The sequence below is a fragment of the Zeus faber genome (genome assembly GCF_960531495.2).
Source record: "Zeus faber genome assembly, chromosome: 2".
Lineage (NCBI taxonomy): Eukaryota > Metazoa > Chordata > Actinopteri > Zeiformes > Zeidae > Zeus > Zeus faber.
The window spans coordinates 30,051,024-30,075,504 of NC_137189.1; the positions used below are offsets into that span (position 1 = coordinate 30,051,024).

Genomic DNA, 24,481 nt, shown 5'->3' on the forward strand with positions numbered 1-24,481 from the left:
GACTTCAGCCAGTCCCCCTCCTTGGCCCAGGACCGACATCAGAACCACACTCAGCAGGTAAGAACCTGGAGCAGACCCAAGCCCCGGGAGAAGGGGAGCCCAGCGAGACCAGCGGCCTTCCCGCTCCCCCCTCAGCCGACACCCGTGGACCTGTCCGAGCCACCGGCCGGCGGGACTCACCGCAGCCTGGGAGCGCTGAGGGCCGCGACATTCACTTTGTAAGTATGTGAGCGTGGACGCCTCGAGCTCCTCAAAGCTGCTTGTAGGCGTCGTCGTGTTCTGGAATGTGTCGTCGGGAAATGAACGCGACGCATGTTCCAGTTGCAGTACCACACGTTGCAGACAGTGGGGGGGCTGCAGAACAGAATACTAGATTCAAGGGCCGTCCAAATCTCTTGTATCCCTCGTGTTTTTCTTTTTACTATTTATTTATTTTATTTTTCTTTTCTTTTTTTTTTTTTGTTATGTATTAGTTATCCCTTATTTATAAAAAATCTCTTCTGCTCTTTATGGCAGTTGATCTCTGAGTGGCGCAACGTGTTTTTTTACATACATTTACTTTTAGAAACTCTCCAGAGTGATACAGTACATTGTTTTTTTTCCCCCCTCCGGTTACAGTAAGTACAAAATGACACATTCCTCAACGGTCGACATGTTTGTGATCTTTGTGGTCAAATTATCTGTTCCGGATGTTGTTCCACAGGAACGTTTACTTTGTACAACCAGACGTTTCATACTTCACGTACTTTATGTAGGCTTTCTTTTGGCCGTTAGATCTGACCGAGGCGGCGCCGGATCTCCAACCAGCTCCAGCTCCAACCCCAGCTTGTCCACAAGTGGGCGGAGCTTCCGCCCTGAACCCAGCAGCTACATGGAGATGACGACGGACCGCCGCCCTCCGGCCGCCGTGGATGCGGTTCCTATGACGACGGAAGGCTCGGCCGATGGAAGGACGGAAGGCCCGGAGTCAGACGAGGAGGAAGGCGTGGTGTACGTGATGATGTCGCCGCAAAGTTGCCGCACCGCGCCGCGGGACGACTACGTCGCCATGGCGAGCCCGATCACACACCCCGCTACGTCTGCTCCGAGGCTGTTCAACAGGTGAGGCCGCTTTTAAAGGGATGAATTAATCAAACATGATCTGAGGATATGGATGTTTTCATGATAATCAGAACTTATTGATCATAAAACAGATCTGCTCCTTAATTCAAAATCCTGTCTTAAAGAATCCTGATTCATAACATTGAACTTTATGGAATCTGAGTGAAAATGGTAAATATTAACAAAATAAATAAAGTAAACTTACACTATGTAAAATCTTAATCCTTCCAGAATTTAGAGCCAGGGTCTGTGATAATGTGTTTAAAAATATATATATATTATTTGGGCACGGGGGGGGGGGGTCCTGATTTTAAATGATACAATTCTTTATCATGATGTGACATGCTTTCGTTTCGAATTATCACCCCAAAGTTCGTCCAGCAAGTTTGGCTCATAATGAGAGAACCAGTGCACCAGTATGCATGTCTCAATCGGCTCAAATATTTCCATTTAAAATAGCAGAAATCGCGATGTGTGGCACAATTTATCCACCTGCTCTCTAAGTGAGGACAGTGTGTGCTTATAGCGTGACACAAATTTCCCGTCCGAGGCGGTCCATCACAACGAGCGGCCAAACTCTCTGCTTCCGTCCCCTCGTCTGTGGTTCTAGCTCTGGCGACGACCCCGCCTCCCGCCGATCAGTCGATCCGCCCGTCGGGGCCAATCCGCCGGATTGGCCGCTCCAGGTCGTCCGTCGAGCCGAGCCCGAGTCCAGCCGACGGGAGACGGATGTTCTCTCCGGCGCCGCCTCACAGCGCCCCCTACAGGCCCCGCCCTCCTGGTCGGGCCGACCCGCCTCCGGGAGGAGCTGGCTGGCGTCATTTCTGCCTTCCTGCTTGAAAGCCGAGGAGAAACGCTGAAGATTTACCGTCGTTGACACGTTTAACCCGGCAATGGAAGTATTCGGTGCTCTAAACTGTCAAAGCAGGTAACCTGGCCTTTTGGCTCTGGTTCTGGCTGTGGTCCTTTTGGTTTATTTAGCTACTGTCCAGGGTGCAGCGCCAAAGGTTGGACAGACTGTTTTGAGGTCTTGTCACCAGACGGTCTCAGGTTTGATTTCATCGGCAGCACTTTCACGCCAAAATCTCTCTACGCAAGAACAAACGTCTCCCAGAGGTGCGGTCTGCTTGATAACGTCCGATGTCAGGGACGGTTCTTTACAGCGTTAGAGATGCACACTTGTGTGGACGTTGAACTGAGTTGGTCGTATGATCGTGGTCTCGCTCTGAAAGGTCTTCTGTCCTGTGGATGTAGGAGGTTCCAGGTGACCCTCACCTTTAACTTCTGACTTGAGTGGAATCTGGCTTTTAGAACCATATACGATCAGAGTGAAATATGTATTACCTGTTATGCTTTTTTGATATTGATTACTGATACTAATTGAAGTTCAGGTATTATTTTCACTAAAGTTGGATGTTTTGTTAATGTCTTGTTGCCTTTGTAGGCATCGGAATGATTTAAAACTCACTATGGCTCCGACTAGAATCTTTTGAGAGTTTTTTTTTTTTTTTTTTTTTTAATTCTTTCAACTTGGGGGATTGGAGGGATGCGTTGTGGATCTTTTGTATGTTGCACTTTCATATGAGAAAAATAAATCGAAGGTGGCGCATTATCTCTGAGACACTTATTTTAGTGGCTTTATCCAAAACAGACATGCTTCATTATCAGCATAATGCAGGGGTTGGGTGCGTCGTCCCCAGTACGACGTGGAGGTACTGCAGCGGGGATGCAGGAGCGTTCTGATGGGGGGGGGGGGAAGATTTTTTTTTTTGATTAAGTCTGTCTGATGTTGTTTATAATGGTTCTTTTTTTTAAATGAAGTTCACTACTATTTGATTTGTCATGTTCTCTCCTTATCAATGGCAAGGATGAGAAATGCATTGCAGTGGGGCTCGAAGAATCATTTTGTATTTATTTTCTCCAAACATTAAAAGAAGCTGAATTCTTATCAAGTAGAAGCAAGCGACAGCACTATGTGTCTCCAAGGTTTTGATTTTACATTTGTTCTACAGACCGACAAAGTCAAAGTGTGTAGATCTTATGCACAGTAGGCTTCACGGAGAAACCATGGAACATCCACACTTTGACCAGTAATAAGTTTCTTATTTAGCTTCAATCTGTTGCTGCCTGTGAATTGTAAAGCACAGTTTACAGTAGACCATAAGGGGCAGTGACGTTTGTTTGTGACTTTCATTGCAGATTCACCCAGACTATCAGTGAAGAAATGTGCACAACTAACAGAAAAGAATATATAATAATGAAAAGTGAAAAGAAACAAATTCAATTATTTCCAATGAACTAATGAAAATAACGCCCCCCCCCCATCCTGCCCCATGTAACAATATTTCCAGCGCACCTTCCCCTAATATTCTAATTATATAAAATCCTATAGATCTCATAAATTTAGAAAAATAAACATTTCATGAAATCTAATTAATCATGTCAAGTCAGTTGAATGCCTAAACTTAATATTAAAGGCCTACTGTCTTTTTTTCTTCCCATCTTTCATGTTCATGTGACCCCCACCCATGCCCCACATTTTAAAACATGATTATTGAACAAGTGCGTAGGTCTAGATCGCCGAGGTTGCCGACACGTAAGTACACATGTAATACAGAAGCACACGACTTGCATTCCTTTTATTATCCAGTTTATTCAATTACAACCGCAAGAGAGTGACACAACGATGAAAAGAAGAAGCTTTGCATAGAGGGGGCGGAGGTCGGCCCAAATACCAACTGAAGCGTTCCTGTACGCTACCCTCACGCCGACAGTTGGTACAGAGCGCGGGATCTGGAAGCCGAGGCCAATAGTGAGAGGCCTCTGCGTCCACAGGGGAAGCACACGGTACTTGGTCGCTAGTCGGCCTCCGACGCACACGCAGGACAACGGGCCGCTGGTAAAACCGTGATGGAGGAGTGCCCGGGCGGACATTTCGGGAGAAGAGAGTGGGAGCGTACGGCGGCTGAGGCAGATATGTCTACACGTCTGGGTGCGGGAGAGGAGGGCGCTGGCAGAGAAGTCCAGAAAACACAGTTGCATAATGCCTCAACCTGTGGTACGTTCACCTGCAGGACGCCTCACGCCAAGACAGCTAAACCGGTAAAAAACGAACAAAAAATAAAAACCTGCCTTAGCTGCTGAAACAATTGATTTATAATATATATTTTTCTTCTTCTCACCTGAATATTTTCTCCTGCTCCTGAAAAATAGGGCGGTCAAAATCATATCTTTTTTGTTGAAAATCGTTGCATCTCTCTGCTCTTGTTTTTGTTTCGCGAATATAAAGACATTTTTGACCGGCGTACAAAATGCGTCGGCGTGCGTTGAGTGATGCCGAAGTGGTGTTGTGCGCGGCATTGGAACGCTGTCGTGTTGGAAGTGGCAGTGTGTTTAAATTGAGGCGTGCTCACATTCATTGTGCAAGGGAATGTCAGTGAAGACAACTGTCTAGACGGGTGGGTTTTTTTTAAGTAAGATGCGGTACCACGGCTGCCGTTCTGGCGTATATGACTAACAACTCAATATAGGATAACTTGTTGAAATTAAAGTACATTAACATAAAGACCAATATTTAATTGATACAAACAATACATTGTTTTGATAATTAGTGTGCAAATCCATCATAACTATATGTGTCAGCAATAAATTTAAAGTCAACATGTGAAACAAGCACATAGTGATGAGCTGTGACCAGCAGTGCCTGCTAACCCCCTAGTGGCCATCAAGGGAGTTGCAGGGCGTGCGTGTGTGGGTGTGTGTATTTTGTCACACACACACACACACACACACACACCCTGGCTAAAAAAGGAGTTTTTGGATGTGGAATTTCCTGCCAAGATAGCATTACCATAAAAAAAAAAAAAAGTTTTGGGGGCCCTGAACTAAAGATTACGGGTGGTCAAAATTTTGGACTGACCTATAATAACTACTGGTCACAGCTAAAAATATAAACGTGAGTATCTGTTTCATAAATCCGTACGTCGCAGTGTAGGTGAACTAATGCACAGGTGATAACAAGTATAAGTTAAGAATTCTAGCAAATTCAGTGAATAAAACCCATGTATCAGATAAACACATAGTAATTCATAAAACAGAATAATTTTCAGTTTATGCCATTATCAAATGTTATACAGCACAGTGGGGATTCCTTATAAACTCTGAACATCTACAGTATGTTCTTCAAAATTCAAACTTTGAAAACAAAAAACAAAAAAAAACAAAAAAAACCTGATCCCCAAATGTTTCTTTTAGCGAGTATCTTATGAAATTGTACAAAGTAAATTCCCTGTCATAAACTGTTTCAACATGGCAGTTTAATTTCACCAATTTGAGCTCCTCTTGGTGACATCTGGAATGCATGGACATTCAATACGCTTGAGTTTTGGTAGAAGGATTATTCTTATATAAAAAGGACCCGGCTCAAAATCCAATTCTTCATGGTTATATCCTGTGGCGAATTGGGTGACGAATGAGATATTAATTTGCGCAGTCAATTGAACTGCAATGTATTAACCAGGATTCTTTTTTTTTTGCCACTTTAAGCACAAATAACCAAGACAAAACTTAGTTTGAAGAAAAGAAAAAGAAGAAATTTGCCAATAAATTGAGTTGCGAAAAAACACAACCCATTATCCGCGTCATTAAAAAATAAAGTGTTACATTCGATTCACAACAATCTTGTCAGCAGATAATTAGAAAATCAAATTTTCTCCAAGATGAAAATACTATGAGAATATTAAAGCTTATGTCCAGACTCTGAAGACTCTTCATGTCTCGTCCTGGAACTCAGTCAGTCGTTCAGAGGCTTCAGAGAGAGCCTCTACCGTAGGTCCATAGTTCACCAGCGCCTCCACGCTCTCTCATTAAAATCCTTGAATTCTCGGCAGTTCTTATTGAAACATCCTTCTGGAGTCGCTTGTTTTCGGGGGTCAAAAAAAAACAAAAAAAAAACAAGAACAGCCGTCCTAACCAGAGAAGTCAGCACATTCCGTTTCTTATTGTGACAGGGCTGCATTCAATATTACTACAGTTATAAAAACAAAAAAAAAACAAAAAAAATCACGACTATAACACAATATGTGAAAGGAAGTTCATTGTTTGCAAAAGAGTGATTGACACGGCGATCCTCTGATCCATGCGGAGCAAACTGTCACTCGCAATTCCAGGAAAATGGTTCAAAGATGTCTGTGGTGTGGGGGGGGGGTGGTGCAGTTTAAGCAACCCCACCTGTCTCGGGTCAAGCAGCCCCACCTGTCTTGGGTCTAGTTGATTGGGCCCGGGATGAGGGAGTGCGCCCGCACTCCCTGGTCTGGCCCGTTACCCTGGCGAAGCAACAGCCTGTACGCCTGTTGCTCGCCAGAGCAATCGACGAGCACAGGCTCAGCCACCCATCCCCACACACGAGGGAGGAGCCCTCTTCACGACATGTTTTCCATCTGCTCTGGGCTTGTTCCACTCTCTACGATGAACTGGTAGTTTTCGACCCCGTCATCCGTGGCGTATCGTGTTCGCCCTGGTATGAAATGCGCTTCATAAATAAAGTGGGACTTGACTTGGCTTGCGTCGGAGGGCCCTGAAAAGGCCACTCGGGGGGGGGGGGGGCATGTGGCGTGCGGCAGGCAGAACTGCCACGGTGTCGTCGAGGGACTTCTCTCGAGTCCCTGGGGGGCGGTGCTGTTTGATGGGATCCTGCAGTAAACGGAGGGAGGCGAGACTCACCACAATAGTTCATCGCTGTCGTGGTTTAACTCCGGCCCCTGTCGCTCACCCTTCCTGGTACCACGGCACAGGCGAGGGGGTTTCCGTCCGCCAGTGACCAAACGTCGATGGCGTGGTGACGCGATTCCTGATCTTTGCGGGGAAGCACGGGGGCCTTTGAACCGTTACGTTTCTTCTTTGAGTGATTGTGGCGCACGGAGCGTGTGAGAGATGTAGCATGCGCACGCCGGCATGCACGTGAAGCGCGACGAGGTGTCTGAACGCATACAGCAGCAGTCCCTCTGTGGACAGAACACCGGGCAAACATTTTCAGCCTCCCGCTATGAACGACCGCACGCGCGCACACACACACACACACACACACACCCCACAGTGAGTTTGTTTTCCCACGGATCGCGTCCAGCTTGAATCGCTGCTGCTTCTCCTCCTGCACGCACATCCCCTTCGTTGGTCCTGGCATCTTTAGACGGGGGACCGCGTCGATTCACTCCAGTCCAAAGGTGCTGGTCTCCTCCACCGCCGTCAGCATCTTCTCGTAAAGCGTGGAGAAGGAGGGATACGGAGGCAGGTCCAGGCGGTTGAAGCACGTATGAGCTCTGTAAGAGAAGGAGAGAGATTTTGGAGACGTCCCGCACTGGACATCTAGTTCCCACAGAAAGTGGTGAGATGGTACTTTACTGATCCAGCTTATACGAGCGTTATAATACACATACTTTTATGAAGAAGAGCCATTTGTTGACATTGGACATAAACGGTCGGCTGCAGCGACTCACCTGGGCAGGGAGGTGATTTTCCCCCACTTCTCGACACAGAACCTGCGGGGCCCGTTGCTGCCTCGCAGCGAGGCAAAGCCCTCGTACGGAATACTGGAAGTGCCGGTCACAAACTACACACCGGAAACAATTTTCATGGTTACTGCATTTGTGCTCGTTATCCTTATTGTTACACGTCACGCAAATTAAAAGCTAGAGGGAGGAGAGTGAGGGTCAGTGGGGTTTTTTTTTCACGTTATTGGCGACACGCATTGAAGTCAAACATAATATTAATTGACACCTGCAGCAGCCGCAGTCTCTGTTCATTGTTGAATCTCTCCACCGCCGCCCAGAACCATCGGATGACGATGTGGTTGTCATGGTAACCTACAGGCAAAAACAGACGGCCATGTCGCCCTTGGTTTCAGGACCCAACACCATGTCAAGATCAGTCTGCCAAGTAAGAGTACTGCTACTACAGACAGTTTACTTGAGTAAGACTACAATTAGAAACTTATTGACTGTTTAGGTGGGGAGGACAATATTTGATTGACATTTGGCCCCATTTGTAAATAATGCAGCTAAACATAATGAATTAAGCTATTTTTATTTTGTGCACACAATAGCGGGGTTGCACAGTTCACCAAACTGCTGCACATAGAAATACTGAGATTGGCTCAAAAATTCAATTTTTCAGTTTTTCAAGATAACTCACTTTAGGACTGCAAAAAGAATACTTTTCCAAGCAAAGCTTTTAAACTACTAGCTACTACTTAATAACGAAAGTAATACAGTCAATATTCCTTGTCATGTGATATTGGGGGAGGGATAAACTGTTCTACTGTAATTATTATGTAAGGGATAATGTACCATCAGACTGTGGTTTGGGGTCCTGATCACCTGATCACCCTGTTTGCACATTATCACACAGCTACCTCCCAAATGAAAGAATACACTGAGACAGAATATTGATTTGAAAGGATTGCATCACAAATTTGCCTCCTCGTTTGCCTAAGCTTCTGCTAAGAGGAAAATAGTCCACAACAACATAGAAAACTATAAAAATAAATAAATAAAAAACCTTCACCCTACAGTACATATGTCTAACCTATTTACTGTTTTAAGGTGGAATTGAACATTCCCACATTAAAGTCTTCTGTTGTATTTTCTCCACCCTACAGTACATGCTCCTGCCAACACCAACTCGGGGTGACGCTGCATAGAAACCACAATGGAATATTTCAAGATGAATGTAAATGTATAAATTAACATGGAGGACAGTTAATGGGATAGTCATTACTTTTTACGTTGGCACAGCTACATTGTCGTGGACTATTTTCCTTAGCGGAACGAGGCAAACTAGTAATAAAATCAATATTCTGCGTCAAGTGATATGGGGAGGGGTAACGTACACTTCCTTCTCTCATGAAGGGGATCGTTCTGCGATGATGAGCTGCCGGCCGCACATTCACCTCCAGAAGCGTTGCGCTCGACTGTGTGAACCCACCAAACAGTTCCCTTTCCCCGCAGGTTGTCCTCATACCTCCCCTGTACTCTGTGTTGTTCCTCCAGTCGGACAGGTCGATCTCTGCGGTGCCGGCGATCACCAGCTCCAGCTCCCTGGCGTCGAACACTGACACCAGCCGTGCGTCCACCACCTGGAGGGCAGCAAGCACAGGTCAGCCTCCTTCTACGCCGCACAAGATTACATCGTGAAATTGCAGCCGCTTCAGAAATTCGGGTGGACAGCGGATTTTTCCCGAACTGATGGAAATGTGCTAAATCACCTTGGCATAAATATGGGGTTTAACCAAATCATTGCCATCAGCTCATATTTGTGACAGCCTTATATATTTGAGAAGCTTCTCAATAACGTTTGATTGAAAACAAATTGTAACTAAATGTTATTTTGCACCGTTGCAAAAGAGCATGTGACCATCGAACAATATTGTGAGCCTGTGCTATGAACAGTACTGACATGGCCGTGTGGAATACTCTGTTCTGATTGGCCAGTCGTGGCTGTTGGGGGTCATACAGCTCATACCTCGTAGAAGCCTCTGACCAGGCTCTCCGTCTGCTGCACCACCCCTCTCTCTATCCTCCACTTCACCGTCCTCTCGATGTACTCCTTCTTGTTTTTCTCCGTCACAGGGATGTTCGCCCCGCCCACCTTCAGCTCCCGCTCAGTTATCTGCAGGAACACAAGCGAGGTTTAAGAGGAGGCGTGACGGTTTTTCCCTCCCGTTATAAAATCGACGAAAGAGACAACTGTTTTCCAAAGGCGCGCGGCTGAGAGCGCGGCAGCGGGTTTTAAAGTCGGCACTGACACCGAGTGATCTCACTGCGCGCTGGAATGCTCTGACTCTCCGACTTCAGGGAAGAGACAAACTTCCAGGACATATTCCGCACTCCGTATGAGCGTCTCAAAGCAGAATCCCACAGCTGTTTATTGCTGACAGAGCATTTTCACACTTTCCAGCGTGCAAAGCCCTTTACAAGCCAGAGAAGAGATGCAGGCAGATGTGAATGAATTCAAGCGAGAGCCCTTTCAATGTGCCTGTCACCTGTGATCTCAAAACCTCTGTTCCACCAAAGCTGAAGCCCCTTCCCCACTTGCACTGAAAGCCGTAAATCCACTGGCAACGTTCTGTATTGATGTCATGTGGGACAGGGATCCCGTCTCGATGTTCTGTAAAAGTCTAAAACCCTAAATTTCCCCACTCTCGACCTAGTATAATTTTCAGCAAATTGCCAGAACGGCTGTGAATGGAAGTATGTATGTGGGAATGGACGCAGTAACATTTCTGTAAAGAAGGGGTGGAGCCAAATTCAGATAAAGCACAAATAGTGGGTTTTTACAAATATTTATTTAGCAAAAATATTTTTAAATGTATTTATATTTTGGGTAGAAAAAAAAAAAGCATTTGGAAAAATGACGCCTCTGATCCAAACCGTGGAGCTCGGCTACGAAGACGAGAAACTGAAACACGTCCAGTCTCTACCGAGACCAGTCTTTATATTCTTGTTGTTGATGTTGTTTTATTCAGCAATGTGACAGATTCCATGTGGGAAATGGGCTTAAGAGACTGAAATCATTGAGTTCCAGGACAAAGACTTCTTGTGACCTGAAATCCAATCAGGTGTCCTTCACTTGTGGAAAATGGTCCCCCACAATGAACTCCCCACTCTGAAGGTCTGTGTGATCAAGGCATTGCCCTTTTTTTTTGTCAGTACATACACCTGTGAAGCCACTATACAGTCATAATGCACAATTTCCACCTCTGCGGTTTTCGGTTAAAACTACTACATTTTGTGGTCACGTTCTGAATTAAAATGTATATACAATTAAAGTAAATGTCGTTTGTTATCGTGTATAATGAATGAATGAAGATCATCGTGTATGAGCTGGAAATAAAATCGAAGTCATTTTTGTGTTGGTCAATCTCAAGGAGAGATTGGCCAACAGAGTAAGAAACCCATGGTTTATGTGTTTCAGGGATTCAGGAAATCGATGACAAAGAAACAGTGATTAGGAAGAAAGACCATGCAGGTAAGAAACGTTAGCACATGGGTTTATTTTGTGCATTTCGGATGTCATGAGAAACGAATTGGCTGAGGAACGCTTATTCTTCCCCTGCTTTAAATTATTTGAATATTCTCCTTTGTGAATACATTTTGCTTTTCTTATTTTGTCACTGTCTGATGGCATTCTTCTAATGTCAAGCACTTTGAGTTACATGACGTCGAGGGTGCAATACAAATAAAGTTTATGATACGCTTGTTGGGAAAATAAAGTTAGGTGGATTTTCCTCCTGTATTTTTCAAGTATCTTTCACAGGGATATTCTGGTACCAATAGCCCGCTCTCAGTGCTTTGCCCTTTTCCCGTTCCCATCATTTAGAACTGTTCAAAGCCGCCTAACTCTGTTGGCTACATCCATGTGAACGTAACAGACTAGAAACAGGAAGTTGCGTCGCTTCCCTCTTGGCAACCGACCATAGCCGTCATTATGCTCTGGACGTACCGTGGAAACTGCAAAAAGTATTTTTGAATGAAATGTGATCGACTACATCAAAACAAACGAAGACACACGTGACTATAATGTGTTTGCCCCGCTGGACTGCTTTTAAGCCCGGTGAGACGCTGCAGCAGAGTGGTAAGTTCCTCAGTAGTAAGTCGTTGATTGTGCTATGAACAGTTTTTAACAAGGCCTGGGTTGTGAAATAAGCAAACCTATCTTTTAACAGCCCCCACCACACGCTCCTCATCTTGAAGAGGAAGAAAACACACACACACACACACACACACACACACACACACACACACACACACACACACACACACACACACACACACACACACACACACACACACACACACACACACACACACACCTGTCCGAAGACCTCTTCATTGACAGTGAAGGTGAGGTCCAACATGTCCTCAATGTCATTGTCCTTCATCCACTGGAGCGACTGGTGGAACTCCTCGTCCAGGTATTCCAGGTCACTCAGGTCACATGGACTGGAGAAGGAAGGGGTTCAAGTGTGTATTGCTGCTTTGGCTGGCTGTGCGTACTGCTAGTATGCACGTCAAATGATTGATGTTTTCCGTCTAGATATGTGGCAAAGCATTATGGGATCTCGACACATCTGTAACTTCAAGACTCGCCTTAGCTGGTATAGCCTTACCGTTTAACACGTATTTGGCAATATAAATATTTTTCCGGTTTGCGTAGTAACCGACAAATTGAACTGGGGACAAAGCAATGATCATATAAACAGGGTTGTCCGTGTGTATGTGTGTGTGTGTGTGTGTGTGTGTGTGTGTGTGTGTGTGCGCATATTACATGCGCAGCAGGCCTTTGTAGAAGGGCCGGGTGAAGAAGGCGTCCAGCAGGTACTGATGGATCAGGGCCATACCCAGAATGCGGCCGCTGAATCGGAACCTGACACACAAACGACAGCGCAGCGTCGGCGACCCAGTGAGAAATCCTAATTTGATGAACACATTACGTCAATCATTTGGAGCGGCTCAAGACGAATTGAAAATGAGCGCGGGGGATTTCCTACCACTCGTGATGGTTGTCCACGAAAGCCGACATGGGGCTGATCTGAACCGTGTACGTGTCATTGGCCGAGTATTCAAACAGACCATAATAAGGGTTGAAGAGCTCCCTGGAAACAAGGAAGAAGAACTCTCTGGAAGGCCCACTGTAGTCCAACCTGCAACACAGTTACCATAAGAGCAGAGGTGTCATTTACATGATACGCAGGTATACTCCACTATATAAACCCACTAAGAAAGGGCAAGGATATCTAACACTATACATATATATATAAAATAATTTAACCCTTCTCTCCCAGCTGTCCTACCATTAAAATATTTTCCCGTAAATTTAATAAAATTTCTGTGAATTTGAAATATTTTAATATTATATACCCTCTAAAAAAAAAAAAAAAAAAGAGAAGCAAAGCATTCTCTGCATGATAAGAGCAATCCCCGTGTGACCCCCGTTTTTTTTTTTTTTTGTTTTGTTTTAAATCATAGATTAAATTTATTTTCCTAATCGAATGAAACAAAAAAAAAAAGCCCTGTGTGTTGAGGGGAGACTTTCTCAGAAAATTAAAAATATGAGCCCGTCATCAGGAAACTGGTCAGGAGTAATGTAAAGTTTGTTTGCTGACTTAAACCAGAAAAAAAAACCTCAATCTAACACCGGTATGTTTTCTTTAATCGACTTCCTGTTTGATGACGAGTCTCGCAACAAAACTTTACCACGGAGTTTCAGCGTAAAGGGCTTGAGGCGGGTGAACCATTTTTTTTTTCCCCCCCTTACAAATAGGCGATGAGATCACGACGAGGCTCGCCCACTCACCCCTCCTCCCCCACGAAACTGACGTAGAGCTTGCTGCGCTGCAGGTCTTTGCGGGAATAACACATGATCTGGTTGAAGGCGTCCTCCAGGAGGTGGTCGCGGCGGATGATCAGCCTGACAACACCACACACAGCAGGTACAATCAGTGTTTTCACAACCTATTTTGCTCAATTAAAAAAAAAGAAAGTTAAATAAATGTAATGTTGTGTGTTAAAATTCTAGTCCTACTTTCAGACGTAGGAGTAAAGTCATTTTGTCAACTGTTAAGGGACATTGAGTGCTGCTCAGGCAGGATTAATTATAATTATTGTTTTTTTTTCATGATTATTAGACTGAGACTAATAATACCAGAGACACGGCCGTAATGGTTGGATTGCAACTTGCCACAGAGATGATCAATCACAAAAATGCTTCCATCTCCATCTCTTAATAAATTGATCATTGTGAAACTCGTTAAAAGATACTGTTTGGATGGAGATGGAATCATTTTTCTGACTGATCTGTAGAGAAGTGTTGACGCTGTGCACTTTCTGAAGAAAGATTATTCTAATTTATGCCTCCCCAGCCATTGTCCTTATGGTGCAGACAATAATACACTGATTCATTTATCCTCCATCCCTCAACTTGATTTAAAGTAAAAAAAATATATATATATAAAAATAAAATAATCTCCGCCTACTTGAGCTTGCCGGGCCCCTGGCCGTAGCCTTTGGTCTCCAGCTTCCTGTAGAAGTTGCGTAGTTTGGCCTCAAAGTCTCTCTTGTAGGGGGCCGGGGCTCTGGCGTTGGCCCTCTGGGTGCCTGCAGGGAAGGAGACAGTTGGGAAGCTTGAGAGACCGGAATCTGCAACTTCACTCAAGTTCAAAAACCTCGGAAGATCTTGACCCTGAGATGGAAAATATGGAGCCTTTGAAAGTCAAAACACACCGGCACCACACTACATAACGATATGAAGAGCGTTGCAAATTCAAGTGAGATAATACTCCTCCTCCCTATGCTTATGAATGGATATGGATGGGAAATTAAAAACATTGGAAGCTGTGCATCCGTCGCACCAGGTGAGTTCTGCGGGGACGACACCGGCGACCCCCGCGGCGACTGGCAGTAGCTGGGGTGCAGCAGGGTGTGGGGCGGCACGTAGGACATCACCTCATCCTCAAACAGGCTGGGGGAGGAAGGACAGGAAATGAATGAAGCGAAGGGAAACAAGGCAGCGACGCCCCTAAAGGAGGCGGGCCTCACCTCAGCAGCATGACCAGGTCGGCGTCGCCCGACAGCCGGGCCAGTCCCGACGCCCCGTCCGTACGAATCAGCTGCACCTTCTCCCTGTTGCCGCGGAAGAAGACCCTGGTCATGTTGTGCATCCTATAATTCCATAACTAAAGTACACGCAAGTCAAAGGCGAAAAAGTCCAAGGCATTTTGGCCTAATTCATGTTGAATGTGAATATTTTGCATCCCACCAAAGTAAATAGTTTCCCAATTAAATGATTGTGCCGGGCCAGACAAAACAGTTGACCAGTTGCAACCATGGCAACCAGATTTGGGCCACTTTCCGTATGTTAGAAACTTGTGCCAAGGAAAATTCTTTTTCAGTGCAGTGATTTATGGTGAAAAAAAGTGAGACTGATTAAAATTCTGCAACCGTTTAGTCAGGCTTAGTAAACAATTCTACAATTTAGTGTCGGGCCCTGGTGTGTGTGCTGCGTGTATGTGTGTGTGTGTGTGTATGTACCTGAGTGAGGTGTTCCGGCTGATGTCTGGCTGCCTCTCCTGCAGGATCTCAAAGATGTTCGGTTGCCGTAGAAACGCCACGATCTTATCGTTGTAAGCTGAAGGAAAAGGCACAACGTTCAAACTGGTTTCCTGACATGAACAAGGGTGAATAGTTCTATTGGCGGCATTAGAAAAAAATACATTTCTTCTTCTTCTTCTTCTTCTTCTTCTTCTTCTTCTTCTTTTTCTTCTTCTTCTTCTTCTTCTTCTCATCATCATTAATGATATACATTTTAAAGTAATTTTATAGTTGTTGGGTTGGGAAGATCTGTGTGGCATCAATTACGTGTGTGTGTGTGTGTGTGTACACACTTGGATTTGCCTTGATTGTTCGTACCGTGGGGAACAGGTTTCCATGGTTACTAAATGCAGTGCTGCATGGAGGCGTTAACGTTCATTTTAGCTTTTGTTCATTTTAAGTGGGGAAAAAAAAGATCGGAAAGCCTGCTTCCATGCAAACAAAGATAAGTGGTTAAACGGAGACTTCCACACTAGCGAGGAAAACAAACAAAGAAATCATTTGTGTGGAAGGATACGTATTTATGTATTTCATTTTATGTTTGTGTAGCATTTATGTGTAGCACTTATTCCAAGGATTGTAAAAAGTTCAGATATCTTCTACTTAAATTGATATTGTACAATATAAAAACACAGAGGCGGCTTCACGGAAACAGATGAGGCCTAATCTCAGACTAAATCACACCTTTAATCTGGACTAACTGACGAACATGGTTTAAAACAGGCTGATCTGAACTAAGAGTTGACTAGTCCTTCATTACCTTAGTAGGACTTCCTAGTCTAGAAGTCATTCATCTTAAATGAAGAAACGTCTCAGAAAGGCTTATTTAAATTGAAATAAATATCATTTAAATAGGATTAGTTAAGCCCTGATTTAGATGAAACCCCGTCCGTGAAACCGACCCCCCCCCCCCCCCCCCCCCGGGCGTGGCTTGAGGACTGAGGCGCGTACTGACCCACGGGAACGAGGTCCTGGCTCTGCCCCCTGGTGGCCGAGCTGAAGGTGCTGGAGGGACGTGGGACGACGGGGGGCCCCGCGTGGCGAGGGTCCTCAGCCACCTGCGCAGAAACACCGCTCAGTGTCCCCCAAAAAGAGAAATGTCCCAACCCTGAAGTCGAACCACTACCTATTTACTATTTAGTTTGTTGTTAAGGTTTACGTTGGTGAGGGTGGACAGGTCAGGATATACATAGAACAACATCCTTATTTATCATTGTCCATTTGAATGATCATTTGATCAGTTATTGTTTTACCTCTGCAAAAGACTCCGAATCTCGACGGGAGGTCGGCAACACCTGCACAGACTTCCAGGTGGAATATTGCAATGTACTGGGTATTGCAAAAATAAATAAAACGACGCAATTTCTTTCCCGCCATAATGTTGTTCAGGCCTTGATGCATACGCCCCAGTGCAGTGTTTTCTTCCATGTCTTTCAATACGGTTCAATCAGTCCTTTTATAATTCACTCTTTCTTATTCATGTGCTAATCCGGCGTGTGTGGACTCAAGTTTCCTCGGAGCTGCACACATTTGAGTGCGTGTATGTGTCGTACCAGGCGGCGGGGGCTGACCTCCCCGGCGCTGTGGCTCCGCTGGCGGGTCAGGTACTGGCGGTGGGCCAGCACGCTGGCGGGGCGGGAGCTCTGCAGCGGCAGCCGGGGATCAATGAAGGTGGTGGCGCGGCAGTTGTGGTCCACGAAGAAAGACTGCGCGCACGCGCCAACACACAGGCACACGCGCACGCGCACGCACACGCACACGCACACACACACACACACAACCTCATTATGGTTGAATACATTTTGATTTGGGTCTTGGTTGTGAATTATTATTTTACATTTACAGCAAACTCACATTTGTCCACAACACAAACATACTCGCATCTACTTATTTGATGGCTGACACAACACACACACGTGCGCACGCACACACACACACACACACACACACACACAAACCCTTTTATTAGGGAGAAACAGACTTTCATTGGATATCAGTCGGATAATCAGGCTCAATACCCTACTATAGATACCTCATTCACCCATGTCAGATGTTAAAGTGCGAATCCGAAGGATTATTTTGTAAAAAAAAAAAAAAATCCATATTTTATAGATTTCTTTAGTTGGCACTTTATAACAAACAGCCATTTAATGTATTTGCGTTATGTATGTGTTCCTCTACACGGGGTTTCAATTGGTGGTGGCGGGGTCCACTGGCAGCTTTGGTATTCGGCTTGGGCGTGTCTCACCTTGCCAGTGTGGTCGTGCTTCATCTCCCAGCCGCGCGGCAGCTCCAGCTGCTTATTGGAGAACATGTTGAGGAAGGCCACCAGGTCGCGGTTGTGCTGGTAGCGCTCAAAGTGGTGCGTGTCGCGCCGCACCTTGCTCACCATGTGCTTCAGGCAGGTGTTGGTGGTGAACAACCGATAGGCACTCTGCCACGGACAGGACGGAGGGGAGGGCGACGACTGTTACCAACATGAGGATCTCTGGAGGATCTTTCGTCCTACTCAGGCCCCGTCCACACATATACGAATACTTGTTGAAAACGTTGTATTTTCTCGGCGTTTTGGCCAAAACAGCATTTTAGGATCTGGAAAACACCTTCTAGGATGGAAATTTTCAAAAAACTCCCCGTGTTTTCCGTGTAGGCGAGCGGAAATAATTCGGAGCTTCTCGAAAGCGCCTCCGCCGGAGCCGGGAACCTACGAGCGGCGCCGAGTTTGTTTCCATGTGGTCAAGAGAGAATCCTGTTTACACGCCCGGGTGTGAACAGGATTATTGGTTTCGGTTTTTTAACCGAGGGGGGAGATATTTTCTGAAATATCCATATATGCGTGTGGACTAGCCCTGAGTGCAAAGGCGGAGTGAGGGGAGGCGACATACAGGATTGGAAAGCAGCACAGTGAAGAAGTCGGGGCTGGTGAGGAACTTGGCGCTGGGCGACTGCAGCAGCAGACTAAGCCGCGACCTGGAGCTGGACTGAGAGGCGGGAGCTTCCCTACGCAGATCTGCAGCACACGCAGACGCAGAGGCGCGCACACACACACACACACACACACACACACTCAGTTAAGAGACATTTAAGAGCATTGCACCAGCAGTAAGTGTCTACCAACATTTACCAAATGATAAACCACTATCACAGCCCACGTCCTGCGTCCGAAGCGCCTCGCTAGGGTTCTTTGTACCGTAGTGCGTCAAATTACTATGTGAAGGAGCTGAGTGTGTCTGGAACAGGGATGAGGTCAACAGGTCGGCCCGGGACCCGTACCGTACCCGGAATATTCGGATGCATGTCGGGCTCGTCGGCCGGCACGTTGCCAGCTGGCTGCTCTTCACGTCTGCTGTCGTTGGTCATGGTCCTGCGGATGCTCTGATACCTGGGGAGAGGGCGGAGGGACGCACGTCTCTGCATTACATTACATTACATTTCATTTAGCAGACGCTTTTATCCAAAGCGACTTACAATTATTCAAACACCGACGGACGCAGCCATCAGGAGCAATTAGGGGCTAAGTGTCTTGCTCAAGGACACTACAGCATGCTAGCAGGAGGAGCCTGGGATCGAACCAGCAGCCTTTAGATTACTAGATGACCAGCTCTACCTCCTGAGCTACCGTCCCCCTCATTAGTGTGAGCGGAATAGATGGATGAGCCAACCTAAATGATAAACTCATGAATGAGACCAATATTTACCAAAAACAACGGCTGGGGATCTCGCAGAAAATGATATTAATACTGTCATGTACCTTTGCAAGCCGTTGGTTGGTCCAGGGAAGTCACTGAGCGGCGGTTTCATGGACACAGATGAGGTCTAATCTGAGACTAAATCACACTTTTAATCTGGACTAACTGAAATGGCTGTTCTCAGTCATGGTTTGAAGTAGTTTCAGACTGGCACTTGGTCTTGGTTTCAAACATTTGAAGAGTAGAGCTGATCTAGATCTAAGTGAAGGCTGAAATTAAATCTTTGGTTTAATGGGCGTGGCCTCCAGGTGGACCAGGTTGATCTGGACTAAGATCAGCACCAAGACCAGACAGAAGGAGCTGACTAGTCCTTCATTACACTAGTAGGACTTCCTCATCTGGAACTAATTCATCTTAAAGTAGCTATAGACAACTTTTCAACTTCCCCCCCGCTAGCGTTTCCAAGTGATATTATACTATTATGTCTCAACCTTTTGAATCTTTTTATATTCAATATTTTTGATCTACGTGAAGGAGATATCTCCACCGTCCACCATTTCCCTTGTTTGCACATTGGTTGACGTACTTCATGTGACGTACTGCCGTATATCCATCATTTTCCCGGGGATTCGTACCCGGTGGCAGTCTAAATGCATAGTGGTATGGAGGCTTATAGGGAAGCAGTCTAAACCCAGATGGTGTCATTATTCTCTAACCATTACACCGTGCAAATCAACATTCACTTCATAATGACAAGATAAGCAAAAAAGTTGTGTATTCCCCCTTCAAATTAAGCAACGTCTCAGAAAAGCATTTTCAAATTCTGGATGAATCATAATATGACTCCTGGTTTCGATTAAACCCTGTCTGCGAAAGCGCCCCAAACAGTAAAAAAATAAGTATCTTCAAAAAAGTATGCAACGCTGTCTTGTTGTCATAACATCTGGTTAATTCTCTCATTTGAAACGAATGAACTTCAGATGGAGAGGAAGCGGAGAGGGAGCTACGGAGGAAGCTACGGAATACTTGATTCTGATTGGTCAATAGCAGCAGTTAGGGGTCAGTTATTTCTGAATAATGACTTCACCTGGATTCACGTCCCTCATATCACTCCGCCTACATGGTGACACTAGTTAGTGGTTCCAACCCGTGACGCTACGTACAAACTACAATGCAAGAATTCAGGACTGAGTGCATGAGTGCGTGTGTGTGTGTGCGTGCGTGGTGTGTGTGTGCGTGCGTGGTGTGTGTGTGTGTGTGTGTGTGCTGACCTGCGGTTGAGCTGCTCCATCTGCTGGATGGAGTTGGACCTCTGCAGCGTGTTTGGCGCTGGGGGAGCGGTGGGTCGCTGCCACGTGGTCGTTCTGTTCACGTGGTCCACGTAGAAGATCCGACCGTGACTGTCGATACGCGCCTCCCAGTCTGACACACACACACACACACACACACACACACACACACACGACAACGCACACACGCGGTTACATACAGTATATAATGATGATAATGAAATTTGGGACATAGACAGTCAATAATAATAATAATATAAAGTCAATAATAAGAAGAAGTTTTTGTCGTCATTTCTTTCCTCGCTGTGATGTTGTGAGGCAACACACATACACACACACACACACACACAAACAGACAGACAGACAGACAGACAGACAGACAGACAGACAGACAGACAGACACACACACGTAGAAATGAGACGAAAACCGAGTGATGGATACACAAGCAGCAGACTATGGTCTGTTCCACACCGTAGGCAAGATGCACTACGCCGATGCAGCTCCGTGACCTCCGCAACTCTTCTGCTTCCAGACCAAACGCACGTTTTTTGGGCCGCGGTCGTAAACGGCTCCCCCACCAGGGGGCGCCAACAGCCCTACTTTGGTCGACGGAGGCATTGAGCCTTGTATGTATAAAGTTGCGTATTCTCAATCGCCGTGGGAATGCAGTGGAGACGCAGTGTCGCACGGACGGGAGTTTGGCCCAATTTATTTCCGCGAAACGCTCGTCTTCTGCTGCCGCCATCGCCGTCTGTTTACCGGGAAAACGGTTGCTTTTGCCGAGTAGCATGTGTATTTCGCGCCTCTAAGGGAAACACGAGGAAGTGCAACCACAGGCTCGCGTCGCGTTTCGCGATTTCAACGCACACATTTGTCACGCAAGGAGTCGGGAAGCGGCCCTGGCACGGCTCTTCACGCAGTGGGATGTAACAACACTCACTGGGCGGCAGCGACTCGTCCACTCTCTGGTAGAGGCTGATGTCGTGGTGGACCGACGGCAGCGAGCGCACCGGCACATGCCCGTTAACCTGCTGCCCTGTGGCACACACAGACACACACACACACACACACACACACACACACACACACAGTGTGTTCTAAAACTCGCGCTATTTAAAATAATTTCGATTGCCATCAGTCAATATTCAGGGCCTGACACAAAATTTTAGAAGTGGTTGTCAGTAATGCTGGGTATTGGTACTCAATACCTTTAAGGTATCGACCAAAATAACCCAATACCAACTAGTATCAAATCTTCTCGAGTCCAACGATACCTGCTCTCGATCCCTTTTCTACCCAGATCTAGAAAAAAATTTAAAAAAAACTTTTTGGAAGTTTTTACTCGCAGCCAATCACGGCAAGCGTTCTTGGATTGAATGCAGCGTGTGATTGGCTCACTAGCGCAGCAGCAGCTTGACCGGTCGGTTAAAGGATAGGTTCACAAGTTTTCAAGTCGGCCTTGTAAAAAACGGTCAGGTGTCCATATGAACAGTGAAAGAGGTTTTCCTTGCTGTAATCGCTCCTCCTGTACTGGCTATTTGTTAAAAATGACACTGGCCAAAAACTTCACTGTACAGTTTGGTATAGTTATAAAATAAGTATTTCAAGCATTTTAACACTTAAAATGTATGCGTGTGGAGTGGTGGCATTTTATGCTGCGAAATAGGAGATTCTGGTTGGTCAATCGGCGCTCAGTTATTTGTGAATAATGTCATGTGATCCTTTAATAATGACCGGTCACTATCTCAAAATAACTGCTCTGCAGTAAGGAACAGCTGGCTGCATCCCCCCTCGCCTCCACTGCTGTATGACGGGGTTATAGTTCATCCCAGGCAGGACGAGAACGTTTTACCGACATGAGCTTCTTTGAGGGTGCTGGTGCCCTTATCCCCCCTCCCCACCCTGCACCTCACCTGCCTCTCTCCCGGGCCCCGCCGCCGCCGCGGCCGCCGCCGCCGCCTCCTCCTCCTCCTGCTCCTCCTCCTCCTGGCTCCGGCCCCCAGAGGCCTGCATGGAGCGCCTCCTCCTCCACACCTCCCCATCGTCCTCCCTGCCCCCTGCCTCCCTGTCGTCGCCCCTGGAGCCTGCCGTGACAGAAATGATCCATAAGATGAAATGGTGCTTTGGAGGATGGACCACGGTCTAAGTTTATCTTACTCACGCAACACGTTTTTTAGTAACTTGTCTCGGCAACTTACAAAGTTGTTTAAATTACTCGAATTAAACCGACTAAAGTCATTTAAATGGGAAAACATTTCAATCATTCGGTTTAACAAGTTACTGCAATATATTTTTTTCCCACAGCAGAAAAACATGGGTCAACGGTTTGCTTCACCCATCGTCACGTCCCGATGACTTAAGAATGGAGATCTGCATTCTCCCATCTCATGTTTAGAAAGAGTATCGGCCGCTCGATTGGTGTGTCCATCAAACCTCATTTCAATTAGATAAACACACACACACACACACAGACACATAGACACACACACACACACACACAGACACACACCACCTACCAACATTTGTCCCAGAGGCTCCGCCCCCTTGATCTGCCACGTTGCCATCCGTAGGAGCAGCTGCTGCTATCGGTCCGTTTGCTTCGCTGCTCGACGACTCCACCCCTTCCTCCTCGGCTTTGGGCGCCACTTCCTGCCTGGTCTCGACCTCCTAGGGGAGAGGAGCAGAGGACACATCTCAAGCTGGTAGGAGTGAACATTTTGGAAAATCAGGCAGCAGACCATGACTTGCGGGAATCACGGCGTGAGCCAGATGATCTGGGCTGTCCCAGGCTCGACACCACGTCCCAGTGACTTTTTACCGCCTCGGCCAATTATTAGATCATTCCTGCAAACACCAGCCGCCGCCAGTGTGTAGCCACGGCAACAACAACAACATCATGGAGGCTGTATTTGCTGCTGCTCACCTGAATGGGCGACAGCTGAAGCCCAGTCAGCGCTGAACTGCTGGGGATTCCCAGGCTTCCCGCGGCAGTCTTACTGCTTTGGTTCTGACAGTCACATTGTCCCACTGGCTCCGACGGCGCCGCCTCTCTGTTGGGAGGTAGTACCGCGCCCACATCAGCTCCCGCTGAACGGGACGAGGAGGTAGCCGTGGAAGCCGTCGCCTGGGTTACGTCGCCGGAAACAGCCGCCACGCCCCCGACTGGAGCAGCAGCGTCGGGTGCCGCCCCGGCTCCACCCTCCGCCCCAGCACCAGCTAATCCGGTCCCAGCTCCATGACTGGCCGATGTAGCGTCTCCATCTTTACTCCCGGTCTCCGTCCGCTGCCCCGCTTCTCCCTTCGAAGCCTTGTGTCCTTCTCCTGATTGGGAGCTAGCTGAACTGGTAGCTACGTTGTTAGCGTGCTCTGTGCTGCTCTGCTGGTGCTTGGCCTCCTGCGGCGTCCCACCGTGCTGCGGTACTGACGTCTCCTCATCCTCGTCGGAGTCGATGTGCAGCATGGCGTTGAGCCTCGTGTCCGTCGGGAAGCTGGAGCGCAGTTTGGGCGAGGTGGACCCGGTCGGGCGGTCCCCGGGGCCCCTGGGGGCCTCGATGGCGTCCAGGTAGTCGTTGAGGGACACCTGCCGGTGGGTGTGGCCTCCCTGGGCCAGGGGGTCCACGTAATTGCTTCCCATCAGTCCCGAGTCCCGCCACACGCTGTCGTCGCCATAGTAACCGGCACCGTTGACCAACAGGGAGCCGTCGTCGGAGCCGGTGGGCGAGGGGCCGCGTGTGACGTGGGAGGATGAGGAGGGGTGGGGGAGGTCTTCATCATCAGAGGGGCTGCCAGGGTCTCCGTTCACCGCTCCCCTCAGGAGGGTTCCCACGGTGTCCGGGGAGGCTTCTGAGGGAGACACATCTTTCAAGCGTCCGTATCTTATAGTGTATATTCAGACTTTTACTCCATTACATTTCTAAGCAAATGTCTGTCGTTTTTCCTAGAGTGGTCACGTGACTGTATTTTTAATGAGAATTTATACTTATATTTGTAAATTGCAATGACACCCCGATACTATTTTTTCATAAACTGTAATCAGGATCTGCATGATCTGCAGGTACATTCATATTATAGGCTCTGGCGAGTATTTTCACTTTCAATTTCAATCAATTTTAAGTAAATTTAGGAGCAAGTGTGTATTTTACTTATGTTGTATTTCCCTTTATCTACCGTCATTTTGTGTCTGGTCATTTATACTTTTACTTCATCAAAAGGTCTGACACCTCCTTCCAGCACTGGTTTTACTTCCTGGAGTGCAGG

At 46.8% G+C, this 24,481-nt stretch overlaps 1 protein-coding gene across 1 annotated transcript in view; it reads right to left on the reverse strand.

Moving 5' to 3' along the window:
- Nucleotides 1-3,726: 3,726 nt before the first annotated feature.
- The window catches only part of LOC307247721 (E3 ubiquitin-protein ligase HECW2-like), a gene marked incomplete at its 5' end in the record, with an annotated part of 30,495 nt that continues 9,740 nt past the window's right edge, over nucleotides 3,727-24,481 (reverse strand). Inside the window, 22 exons of the mRNA XM_080023844.1 lie at nucleotides 3,727-7,418; nucleotides 7,596-7,708; nucleotides 7,876-7,961; nucleotides 9,118-9,232; nucleotides 9,619-9,765; nucleotides 11,969-12,098; nucleotides 12,424-12,522; nucleotides 12,647-12,799; nucleotides 13,453-13,566; nucleotides 14,132-14,252; nucleotides 14,507-14,616; nucleotides 14,694-14,777; nucleotides 15,186-15,282; nucleotides 16,201-16,303; nucleotides 16,799-16,951; nucleotides 17,494-17,679; nucleotides 18,131-18,255; nucleotides 18,524-18,627; nucleotides 20,206-20,356; nucleotides 21,165-21,260; nucleotides 22,741-22,891; nucleotides 23,148-24,067. Coding sequence (XP_079879970.1) covers nucleotides 7,307-7,418; nucleotides 7,596-7,708; nucleotides 7,876-7,961; nucleotides 9,118-9,232; nucleotides 9,619-9,765; nucleotides 11,969-12,098; nucleotides 12,424-12,522; nucleotides 12,647-12,799; nucleotides 13,453-13,566; nucleotides 14,132-14,252; nucleotides 14,507-14,616; nucleotides 14,694-14,777; nucleotides 15,186-15,282; nucleotides 16,201-16,303; nucleotides 16,799-16,951; nucleotides 17,494-17,679; nucleotides 18,131-18,255; nucleotides 18,524-18,627; nucleotides 20,206-20,356; nucleotides 21,165-21,260; nucleotides 22,741-22,891; nucleotides 23,148-24,067 — 3,470 coding nt within the window. The 3' untranslated portion in view covers nucleotides 3,727-7,306. The remainder of the gene's footprint in view (nucleotides 7,419-7,595; nucleotides 7,709-7,875; nucleotides 7,962-9,117; nucleotides 9,233-9,618; nucleotides 9,766-11,968; nucleotides 12,099-12,423; nucleotides 12,523-12,646; nucleotides 12,800-13,452; nucleotides 13,567-14,131; nucleotides 14,253-14,506; nucleotides 14,617-14,693; nucleotides 14,778-15,185; nucleotides 15,283-16,200; nucleotides 16,304-16,798; nucleotides 16,952-17,493; nucleotides 17,680-18,130; nucleotides 18,256-18,523; nucleotides 18,628-20,205; nucleotides 20,357-21,164; nucleotides 21,261-22,740; nucleotides 22,892-23,147; nucleotides 24,068-24,481) is intronic.